The sequence below is a fragment of the Lactuca serriola genome, chromosome 9 (assembly GCF_051521515.1).
Source record: "Lactuca serriola cultivar US96UC23 chromosome 9, Lser_US96UC23_V15, whole genome shotgun sequence".
Lineage (NCBI taxonomy): Eukaryota > Viridiplantae > Streptophyta > Magnoliopsida > Asterales > Asteraceae > Lactuca > Lactuca serriola.
Genome location: NC_136416.1, coordinates 106,410,810 through 106,423,631, shown reverse-complemented (window position 1 = coordinate 106,423,631; position 12,822 = coordinate 106,410,810). Strand labels below are relative to the sequence as shown.

At 34.9% G+C, this 12,822-nt stretch overlaps 1 protein-coding gene across 1 annotated transcript; it reads right to left on the bottom strand.

The window, feature by feature from the left end:
* Nucleotides 1-5,010: 5,010 nt before the first annotated feature.
* On the bottom strand, nt 5,011-6,098 carry LOC145076016 (secreted RxLR effector protein 161-like). The gene is made up of 3 exons (XM_079022045.1): nt 5,557-6,098; nt 5,168-5,301; nt 5,011-5,069 (listed from the first exon to the last, which is right to left on the bottom strand). The coding sequence occupies exons 1-3, from the start codon at nt 6,096-6,098 to the stop codon at nt 5,011-5,013; spliced, it is 735 nt and encodes a 244-aa protein (XP_078878171.1).
* Nucleotides 6,099-12,822: the final 6,724 nt, after the last annotated feature.

The window sequence follows — 12,822 nt, the reverse complement described above, 5'->3', positions numbered from 1 at the left end:
CTTTAACTTTTTCAAAGAACCATTACTTTGGAGACAAGATTTCACATTTTCCCATCCTTTGCCAAGACTGTTTGTGAATTTGAGATTGTATTCTAAAGGAGTTCAGACATTCCCATGAGCAGTCATGTTGTTGACCACAATTTGGTAACGGTTGGAGGCTGAGGCCACTAATTCACTAGGAGTGGTAATGAAGGAGTCGAGGTCATTGAAAACTGAGGTGAGACACTTGTCTTTCATGTTTTCTGAACCTTCAAACAGGTCCTGAAGAGTGTCCTAAATCTCTTTTGCTGATTTGCACAACTTGATGTGCTCAAAGAGTGAAGGAGGAACACGAAACACAATTTCTGAGAAAGCAACTTGATCATCATGCAAATTCTCAATATCATCTACGGTTAGAGGAGCTGGACGAGCTTCATCTTGACCCATAAGTTGAGCAGCAACATCTCTCACAACTGCTCTTACAAGAACATGAGGACCTTCTTTGAAGGATCTCCAAATTTCTTCACCTTTCTCTTTGGCTAGTAAAAATCTTTCTATTCTAACTCTGCAGTGATCTTATTCTTCCACAACTAGTAACGACGCACGTGTAGGGCCACCCATACTATTTGCGATTTGCATTGAAATAATTTGTTGAGGATTAGAATTAGCCATTGTTGTTAAGTTATCTTCAAGCGAAAGTGGTATATAGAATAACTTTTATCCTTAACACAGAAATGGTTGAAATACCAAGGTAATTTCAAACCAACTATAATATGATTTTATGGATTCAAATGACAACCACTCAAGCTTTGATACCAATTGAGAGAATAAATAGATCTGATGCCCAGGGACAAGGTTTGAAAACTAAAACCTTGAGTGAATGCTTAAGATCAATGTTTGCTTGCTAATAAATGTTCTAGTTAAGCCTGGATAGACAAGTCAAGTCCGAGTTAATATATTCAACAAATGATCAAGTCATAAATGAAGAATGACACTAAAAGATCAATGTAAAGTTAATAAATGAAGAAAAAAAAGAATGTTTGAAAGAGAATTGAAGTAACTTAGTAAATGCCAAGAGTGAGTGAATGATACGTCGTTTGACTTTGCGTTGAAAGCTCCTCTAAATAGGAGTGTAGGATACATTGAAAAAACTGAGAGACTAACATTGAACCGGAGAATAGAGAAGTTCCTGACATTTTGATTGTCTAACTTTACAAAAAAGACTAAGTCCTATGAAGTGTCAGATCAATACAAAGAAAAATTTCATTAATTGCATAATGACAAAATATTCATTCCGGATCAGCACACATTCCGGATATGAGACCATTCCGGAATGCCTTCACTTCTGAACATCCCATCTTCAACTCTTCAGGTCCGGACATATTCCGGACCACTCTCCTCTTCGAAACATATACAAACTTCTTAATTGGCACTGGAAGTTAGGATTGCTAGAGGTTCATGTTCAGGTTCCAACAGAAAAATGTGGATAGGGTCCAAAAAGTTTTTGACTTGCATTGAAGGTCCAAATAAGCTTTTGAAATCAACTTCATAGATAACTTGAGGATTCGGAGACACAAGAAGGTCGAACATCGGACTCTAGGATGTGTGTTGTAACATGAGTTGGTTCTGAGTTCTAAACATAATTATCATCAAAAGTGATATCAAAACTTTCTGCAATTGCATGTGTATAACAATTAAGAACCTGGTAAACCTTCGATTTAGTAGACTATCCGAGAAAAGTGGCATCATCTGATTTTGGTTGAAACTTGGTGAGTTGATCATGGTTGGTTTTATTGAAACATCTGCAACCAAAAATGTGTAAGAAGGAGATACTCGAGTTCTGAACATTTATTGCTTCATATGGTGTCATGTTAAGATGGATGATGATACTTTTATTTTGAGTAAAGGAAGTAATAGAGACTAGTTCGACCCAAAGATAAAGAGGAAGGTTTTCAAAAAACAACATCGAAAGAGTGGTTTGAACAAGAGTCTGGATTCTTCTTTCAACGAAAGCTATTTTGCTGTGGAGTGCAGGGAACATAAAAGTTGGGTACAAAGCCCTTGTTAGTGAAAAAAATTTCAATTGTGGCATTAGTGAACTCGGATGCATTGTCAGTATGAATTCTCCAGACGGGTAGTTTTGTCAGAACGTTAATTCGTTTGTTGAAATTAATGAGCTCGTAAGCAATTTCCGATTTCATTCTCGAAAAGAAAACTCAGGTAAATCTTGTGTAGTCATAAATAATCACAAAAAAGTACATTTTGTGATGTAAATTTTCTATGATAGATGGCCCACAAAGATCGATATGAAGAACTTTGAGTGCTTCAGAGATGGATTTTTCAATCAGAAACGGATGACCTTTCTTTGATTTCTTCCCATGTTCACATGCAACACATAGATGATCATTCTACAATTAGAGGAGTGGCAAACCTCGAACCATTTCACAAGAAACTAGATCATTCATATTTCAGAATTTGAGATGAGCAAGCCTCTAATGCCGTAACCAACTTACACCAGGAACAACTTTTTATCGAAGAAGTAGGCGATCCTTCCCGATGATCATATTAATATCCAGAGGGTACATATTTTTGATCTGATCAGATTTGATGAGACATTATTTCTGCTCAAATTGTGCTTGAGATCAGCCACATAAGCCACATTTGAGATAGAGAAATTATCATTGGTTAGGATGCCATAGCCTCGAATTTGGGAGCTTGAATTATTTCTATAAATAAGATAACCAATATTTGGAGCGAGCTTCAAATGACACAAAAAATCCTTCTGCCCACTCATATGTATGGAACAAGTACTATTAATATACCATATTGTATCTTGTTCCGTAGCACAAAATGCTTGCAAGATCAGTGAGTTTTGAAGTTTTAGGCCCCGACTTAGATTTAGGGGCTTTAACATGGGCTTTGGATTTGGCCTGCGATTTTCGAAGAACTGGTATCTCGGAGGACTTATTCCAAGATTCTATTGGAAATATGTAGAATGTCAAAGTCTTCTCATTGGTCCAAAAATGAAATTCAACTATTGGTTTCTTAGACACTTCTTTCCTCGGAGGAACAATGAAGGTTCGTATTATGACTGGATACACATCAAGTACGAATGAAACAGAAAAAAATGACACAAAAATTCTCTAAATGTTCCTTTCACCAAGAAAAAAGGTTTTGTCTTCACCAAGAAGACGAGGTTTGTCACAAATACAATTGACACTAAGCTACGAACACTAGCGCTACATTAGGGTTAGCCCTAATGTAGTATATATAATAATCTATACATGTATATCCCTTGATTGATTGGATTGTACATGATCTTACTAAGAATCGATACTAACCTAAAGATACGGGATCTGATCTATTATATATATATATATATATATATATATATACCTAATATAAAAAAGATTACAATTGAACAACTATAAGTTGACGCTGTTGAACTTGTTAAGCTAACGTTGGCGCTGTCGACTCATAGACGCTGACACTAATGGATCAGCATGTTATGTGTTTAACTCATCAGATCATAAAGTGTGACCTTACAATCTCTTCCAATCTGATGATCTCAAAACTAATCTTTAATGAATTCCTTGGCTCATGCTCCCACTGAGAATAAGAATGTATTTTAACTCTTCAGCTTTAACGAATGCTTTTAACTCTTCAGCTTTAACAAATGATTTAACCTCTTTAGCTTTAACGAATGCTCCCATGAGAATAAGAGTGACTTCCCGTTGGAGAAGAGAAGAAGAGCTGATAATGTTGATGTCAGCTTAACTCCCCCTTGGAATGTGCTTTACCAAGTGGGAATTTCTAGTAGAGAGATTTCTTTCTATTTCTACCAAGATTCTTTATCTCCCCTTTTTTGACATTAGCAACTAATCTTCAAGCAGAATAGAATATTAACTTGTAGTTTAGTAAGATTGTGACATCTCCTAGTAGCATGGGTTAAAACCACCATTCACCGACATAGTATTTCGAGATCTCATCAGTGTGTGATTTCATAGGCTGAATCATAAATCTCTTTTATTAGAAGAAAAATGGAAAGAGTGGATAGGTGTGTGCAGTACATCACAGACAATGATATACCCATCGGCATATATTTGTCAAGCTATCATCAGTGTATGGTACATTATGATGAATCATAAAACTTTAAAGAAGAATGTAAGGGCAAAAATGGGTTGTTTCAATCACGCTGATGTGAAATCAGCATGAATCGTTAACAATTTAACTCATCAACAAGGAGTATTTAAACTTCCGTATCACGGAGTAAGATTAAACATTGAATCAAATATTCACCATTAGTTTAGAATGGTATCATGTCTACCTAAAGCTAGGAGGTCGGGGACATTAACAACCCTTTTTTATTTAAGGACCTGACAAGTATCTCTTACATTGATGATTTTGCAATCAGGGTAAGCCATTGGGTTATGCTTAACGTTTCAGCATAACATGAGACTTGATGCATACGGTAAGCATGCTTCTAGGGACAGGGTCAGGTAAAAATTATTATCTTAAAAATAATAAACATCGTAGCCTTTTTATCAATATTTTTCATTTGGACCAGGCTATCTCACGTTTGAGAGTTCAGACAATGCTAGACAATCAACATGAGAGGGTGACTCAATGTTATAAGCAGATGATCTCGCTGATGAGATACTTAGGGAGATTTAGTCACATATAACAACATGCTTCTAGGGACGATGATATGTCAAAAGTTGCATGGTAGGCTCAAACTTGCCACCGTCCGATTTCTTTTTATAAAATTGGTACAAGATAAGAATAAAAGAATTAGTCAAACAACAAAATAGTTGAAACAAAGAGAAAAACACAGCTTTTTCAAAAAGGAGATAAAGACTCGTTCCATCAAATCTTTGGAATCGAGTGGTCCTTAATGCACTTCCATTTTTTGAGATATCTACCCGTAAATTTTCAGCTTTAAAAGAGAACAAACAAGATCAACTATATAACACAATTCAAAATATATCAAAAGTCATGAAGCCTTTTATTATTGACGCATCACAGATAAAATCAAGCTTCATCAGGAGCAAGAGAGAAGTATAGATTAGTCTTTTTAACCAACGAGTTAACTGACATGAATCCATAAAACCATTGTGTATTTAAGATCAACATGAGTGAATACGAGGTTTTATTGGATTATGAGTCAGTAGATAAAGCTAAGACTTACTGCTTTGATGGTTTATCTTTGCATCCATAACAGTGAGTGGAGGAGAACGAGGGTATCCGTAAGAGGAAGAGGACACAATGCCACTCTTTTTCTCAATAACAAGAGCATTGAGATCCTTTAAGACAGCTTCAATCCTTTCAAATAAGATGCATAAAAATCTTAGATAGGTTTGAAAAGGAAATATATGTAAATACTAAATGTAAGACTTTGCATTCATAATGAAAGAAGCACTTGTTTGTTTTTGAGTTTTTCATAAGATCAGAAAGAAGTTAATTAACAATTAAACCATAGAAAGCATGAAAAGATCAATAATTAATTTGTTCCAAATCTTTTCATCCAATGCCTTGGTGAAGATGTCAACTATTTGATATGTGGATGGAATATAGAACAATTTCACTTTTCCCTTTTGAACTATGTCCCTGATGAAATGATAGCGAATATCGATGTGCTTGGTCTTGGAACGTTGCACTGGATTTTGAATCATCTGAATCGTACCAGTGTTATGACAACAGATAGGTGTCTTTGAGAAGTTTAGAACATAATCCAAGAGCTGATTCTGGATCCATAGAATCTGGGCACAACACCTTCTAGTGGCAACATATTCAACCTTAGTGGTAGAACAAGCCACTGATGTCTGCTTTTTGCTGGACCAGCTTACCAATCTATTTCCAAGAATTTGAGCTCCTCCTAATGTGCTTTTACGATCAATGCCACACCCACCATCATCAGAGTCAGTGTATCCCACCAACTTGAATTCAGAATCACGAGGATACCATAACCCAAGATTGGGTGTATGTTTTAAGTATCGAAAGATCCTTTTCAATGCCTGAAGATGAGATTCCTTAGGACTGACCTGATGGCAAACAAACAATATGGTGGCAAACATAATGTCAGGGCGACTGGATGTAAGATAGAGTAGAGAGCCTATCATTACTAGAAACATAGTTACGTTTACATCGGTGCCACTTGGATCAGTGCAAATAGACACTGATGACAGCATCAGGTCTTTGTCGGTCTGCAATATATTTAGCTTGAAAAAAAAATACAATCACTTATTTGTTTAAACTACAAGCCCAAAAAGAATGTTAGTTCACCCATCATGCACATCTCGAATTTCTTGGCCAAGAGCTCTTCATATTCTGAGCTTAGCTTTTCATCAATGGATCTGAAAATAATATCGTCCACATACACTTGATCAAGAATGATATGAGATCCCGATTTCTTTATGAATAGAGTGTTATCGATCTATCCCCGTTTGTATCCTCTTAAGAGAACATAACTTGACAACGTGTCATACCATGCCCTGGGAGCCTGATTTAAGCCATAAACAAATTTATCAAGATGATACTCATGATCTGGAAACTCTTCATTTTCAAACCCTGGATGTTGTTTTAGAAAGACTTCTTCTTGAAGAAATCCATGTAGAAAGGCAGTCTTGACATCCATTTGATAGACTTTGAAAGTTTTGAAGGAGGCAAAAGCTAGAAACAGAAGAATTGCTTCAAGTCTTGCAATTAGAGCAAAGCTTTCATCATAGTCTAACCCTTCAAGCTGACAAAAACCTTGAGCTACAAGCCTAGGTTTGTTCTTTATTATGATTCCATCTTCATCGATTTTGTTTATGAAAACCCAACAAGTACGAATGATAGTGTTTCCTTGAGGTTTGGGAACAAGAGTCCACACACGATGATGTTCAAATTCATTTAGCTCATCTTGCTTGGCCTTAGTCCAATTAGCCTCTTTTAATGCATCAGCAACATTCATTGGTTCAATCATAGAGACAAAGTTAACAAACATGCAAATGTTGCTGTTGACTCTGCTACGAGTGAGAATCCTAGAATTTAAATCTCCAATGATTTGAGACTCTGGATGATCTGGAAGGATTATTGGATTAGACCCTTCATTTGTATTGCTTTGGGCAAAGTCTTCCTGATTTGATGAAACAGCTTCTTCATGAACACCCGACTGATCTTTAGAGACAGAATGAGAACTAATTAATTAATCAACATTGGGAACGATGGGATGAACATCATTTGACATAAGCTTAGGAATTGGGTCTGAAGGACAAAAAGTGAGTTCATTTAGGACGAGGGGTGATCAACTCGATCATGAATGAATGAATCCTCGTCAAAGGTGACATGAAATACTTCATCAACAATTTTTCTTGAAAGATTAAATACTCTAAAAGCCTTGGACACGTTGGAGTATCCTTGAAATACCCCCTCATCAGCTTTAGCCTCAAATTTTGAATGCTGATCACTTTGATTGAAGACGTAACAAACACATCCAAACACATGTAAATAAGAAATGTCTGGTTTTCTTCCTTTCAATAGCTCATATGAAGTTTTCCCATAACGTTTTACAATAATAGACCGGTTTTGAGTATAACAGTTGTATTTACAACTTCGGCCTAAAATGACAATGAAAGACTAGTTTCAACAACCGAAGTTCTGCCAGCTTCAATAAGAGGTCTATTTCTTCTTTCTACAATGCCATTTTTTTGGGGAGTTCTAACTGCTGAAAAGTTCTAAGAAATTCATAAGAAAGAGCAAAAATTTACAAGAAAAGAGTTTCTGAACTCAGCTCTATGATCACTTTGAAATTGCTTTACTTTGTGATCATAGAGAACTTCCCATTGCTTAATGAGAGCAATGATTTCATCGGTGACATGGATTTTCTTTCTTAAGAACACAACACATGTAAACCTTGAAAATTCATCCACAATGACAAGAGTGTATTTCTTTCTACACCTTGACTTAATCGGAACTTGTCTAAAAAGGTCCAAATGAAAACGATGAAGAGGTTTGATGATTGAAGAACAAGACTTTGGTTTAAATGAAGACTTAGTTTTATTCACGTTTTCACACACAAAGCACACTTTGTCTTTGACAAATTGCATTTTAGGAATTCCTCTCACAAGCTGATTCCTTGCAATCATTGAGATTTTCTTGAAATTCAGATGCAATAGCCTTTTGTACCATAGGCGATTTAGATGAGACTGAGCATGAGAGAAAAAGCTACGACGAAGAGATTTTTTAGCAGAAAACATATCTAGAACATAGCTTTCTTTTTGTCGATTTGTAGTAAGAACAATGATGTTCTGTTGATCAACAATTTTCCTTCTTTCTTATTAAAGAGAACTTTATAGCCAGCGTCAGACAGTTCACTGATAAAGATGAGATTATACTGAAGGCCTTTCACATAAGAGACATTCTTGAAAGTAACAGGATAGCACTTGATGGTTCCAAAACCCTTTGTAGTTCCTTTGCCATTATTTCCATAGGTAACTGTAAGACCATCCTTCTTTATGAAATCTTCTAGGAGAGATTTCAATTCTGTCATATGTCTTTAGCAACCACTGTCTAAATACCAAATATTCTTTACCCTGAAACTAAGATGTACAATAAGTCCAAAAAAAATATACACAAAATATACACTGATCCATTTACAAAGGATAACTAATAACAAATGTTATAACAATCATCAGGGAGACAGTTCAACGAGTTTCCATTTTTGATCCACTTGTCATTTCAATTCAAGATGTTATCAGTGCGAGCAGTGTTCCTTTGAAAAGAGCACTTGTTGACTTTGTGCGAGGCATGACCACATCGATCCAAAACTTTAATTCTAAGATTTTTTTTCTTTTAGAATTAGATTTTGTTTTCCTTTCACTTGCTGAATTTGAAGAGCTTTGATCATTTGATTAAAGAGTTCCCGATTTAGCTTTGGAACAATGAGTGTTATCAATGGTATACCAATATAATATCTTGTCAAGAGACTTAGAAGGCTTTGACTGGTCTTCAGGTTCAGAATTGCTAACTGAGCACTGAGGAAACACGCTAAGAAATTTGTTTACAAAATGAGCATCACCAATACATATAGGAAATTTTAGCAATGTCTTAGTTGAGGGAAGAACATACTCACGATGTGAAGGTTGTAAAGAAGGATCAAGAGCAGAAAGTTTAATAACACACTTTTAAGTAAGAGCGCATAGATCTACTTTTAAGGTCTTCTTTAAAACTATTAGCTTTATAAAAGCTTTATTTAGATGCAAATTTGGTAAAAGATACAACACCTTCAATATCACATCCAAGGATTCTATTACACTGATGTGAAATCTGAGCAATAAGGATTTTTGTGACATTAAAGTGAGAGGATGCCTATAAATTCAAGATAAGTTGACTGCGATTGGCATGATCAACAACCTTTTCTTTTTTAGTGTGAAGAAAATTATTGGTAAGAAATATACAAGTGATTTCCTTTTTAAATTAGAAAGATATTTTTCTAGAAAGAAAAGTGTTTCTTTGAAAGTCTTTAGCTCAAGACTAAGAGAATGTTTTCTTTATTTGAGATCAATAAATTAAAACGTAAGAGATCGATTATGACTTCTTTTTCAAGATTAAGAATAGAAGGAATTAACATGATCTTTTACCTGATACACTGATGCATCGTCCGTTTCTGGCTTGAGATTATCAGCGGTAGAAGAATCAACATCAAGAATTCCAATGCTATCATTTGACGCGTCAAAGTGAGCTTCAACGGTTTGAACCATATGACACTTAACTTCATCGTCTGACGAGATTTCCTTTTCAAAAGCAGATGATGGAGTGATCATCATATCTTGAGTGGTTGAGCAGTTTTGGACTAAATGATAAACAAAAAAAAGGAAGAGAGTTTCTAAAAGCAATTCTAGCTTTTACATCAAGGCTTAGCATTCTTTTCTCTTCCTTGTTCTAACACGACACATGCTTCCCTTTTAGCTTACTTCCAGATGCACCATTATTTGATGATTGATGTAAAGCGGCTATAGGACCTTTGTTGATGACATCGAGCATATCACAATTCATGAAATATAGAACATTCATGGCCTTTGATTTCCAATCAGAAAAGTTGTATCGATCAAATTGATGGATTTTGTTACAAACAAGTGACTTAGGAACTAAGGAAGGCGACATGATTACTTGAGTGTATCACAAACCCGCTCTGATATGAATAGAAGGTTTGTATTATGATTGGATGCACATCAAGTATGAATGAAACAAAAAATAAATGAAACAAGAATTGTCTAAATGTTCCTTTCCCCAAGAAAAGAGTTTTTTGTTGGATTTAGTGTCTAAGCCCATAACTATAATTGGGATGCACTTGACCCGATTCTAGCATGGTCCTTTTGGGTTGCCTTCATCAATGCAATTTGATAGGATGGACTTTTGAGAATAAGGTTATTTATGATTTATTAGTATATTACAAGTATAATATATTAATATGAAATCATATTATTTAATTAGTATTGATTAAGAATTATGTTGGAATTAATTTAGTGATCAAAAGAGACTAATTAAATATATATGGGGATTCTTTGTGTAAATCAATGATTCTAATAGTGTGGGCTAATGATCCATAGTTATTTAGGATGGGCTAAAACATTGAGATATTGCATGGATAGTCCATGGAGTTGAACCCATGGAGCCTAAGTATATGAAAGGTCATTAGGGTTTACAAAGTGTAACCCTAGCATTTGTTACACAATAAATAGAGTCCCCTAGAGCCAAAATCAGTTGCCCCATCATTCCAAGAGAGTGATACACGATTTTGAGTGTGCTAACCTATTCTCTAAAGCCTCCTCTTGCATATGGTGTTTGTGAACCATTAGAGGCATCACACTTGAGGTGCTCATGCTTTCAAAGGTGTGAACCATTAGAGGCATCACACTTAAGGTGATCATGCTTTCAAAGGTCAAGAACTACAAGTCCTTTTAAGAGGTAAGTCATCTAACTAGTTTTATTGTTCATTTGGCAATTCGTATGGTAGTTAAGACAATGCTTAGGAAAATTATAATGCATGTATAATTAGAAAAAACATAGATCCAAAGTATTTAGGGTTGCATGTGCACCATATGAGTGTTATAGGGCTCAAAACCCAACAGTGGTATCAGAGTCTAGGATTGTTTTCTATTATATTTGATGCTTACTAGTTGTTCAAAGCTGAAAAAGCTGAAATTTTGGCCTCTGAATGGTGAACTCGCCGAGTCCATGAACAGACTCATCGAGTCGACTCGGTAACAGAGCAACTCGCCGAGTCCAGTTCATACACTCGACGAGTTGAAGGCTCTGTTTGAAGAATTTCAAGTTTCTTGGCATGGTTTGGATTGGGAACACTACCACAAAATGTTTTGGATCATTAGAAATGTTTTTTTTTATGATATGGTAGTGCTTGTACTCATCCAACCACAAGATAATTGTCAAAAATTTAAAATAATTTTTGTTTTATATGATAAACAAAATTGCTTTGAAATTGTTGACTTGAAATTATCTTGATTATCAGTTTAGGTAGATCATAGATTATGTGATAACTTTAGTTGTTAGAAAAATGATCTAGATGAATTTTAATGACCTCCATAACTTGTCCTCAAGTTATGGAAATTGAAAAGTCTCATACATTAAAATGGCATTAAACTCATATGTTATAAAAATGGAAGGACAATTGTCAAATATTAAGATAATAGGTTAATTATTTGTATTATTTGATATGAATTGCCTTGCTACATGAGTTAGATTAGACCAATAGTATATTATATGATAATTTTTCTAGAATTGATCTAGATATTCTTTAATGAGTTCCATAAATTGTCCTCAAATTTACATGAAAAGTATTTTCATAAATGTTTTTAATGAACTCCATAACTTGTCCTCAAGTTATGGATTATCAAGAGTCTTTTCAAAAAACACACATTAAACTCATAAGTTATGAATATGAAGAGTTTTGATAAGGTTCAAAACTTTCCCTCAAGTTTTGGAACTTGTAAAGTCTCACTTTTGAAACATTTGAATTCCAAACCATAGAATTTTAAAAGTTTAAAATTCAACCCTTATACAAACCATGGAATTTGTATAAGGTTACTGTGTATAAAATGGTGGTTTAATGGGTGTCCACTCTCACCCACCACTTCCTTGACTAGTGGAGGGTCGTTAGCCGAACAGGTACGATAGGACACTAATTCTCTTTTATTAAAAGTATAATGATAAATATAAAGTAACTAAACTTTTATTAAACTCCCAATCTTAGTTACTTTAGGAAAATGTGAAATTGGTGTTGATCCATGAAATACCACTTTGTACCTTGTTAAGTCGTTAGTGGAGCATGTATAGTTAACCAACACACTAATATGGGACTGCTAATGTGTGGCAAAGGGTAGCTTGGTGTTAATCATAGATAAATGGAGGACATGTGGTTAACTGGCACATTGATTAGGTGATTTGTAACATTGGGTGTACCAAGCTAACTTGCATGGTTATTCACACCTTGTATGTGATCCTCGGCATCCAGTCACAAACTTGAAGGGCACTATCGAGATTTAAACATGCCTTTGAAAAGTTCAATGAATCTCAAAGGTCTAGGAATTTCAAACCAATTAAAATTTAATAATTTATTTCGTTTTTCATGGTGGAAATTGGTAAATCATCATTTACCTACCTTAAAATATTTTACAATTGGATTACAGCATCCCTCTTCGCAATTGTAAAATATTGTGTTGGGTCTTAGCCTTAATATTTCGTTTTGGGTGTTATATTAAGGACTTAAATATAATAACTTGAATCTCTCCCTTATAGATGTCTAGTTCAGACAACTATAGTCTTCCCGAATCGTGCTTCACTTCA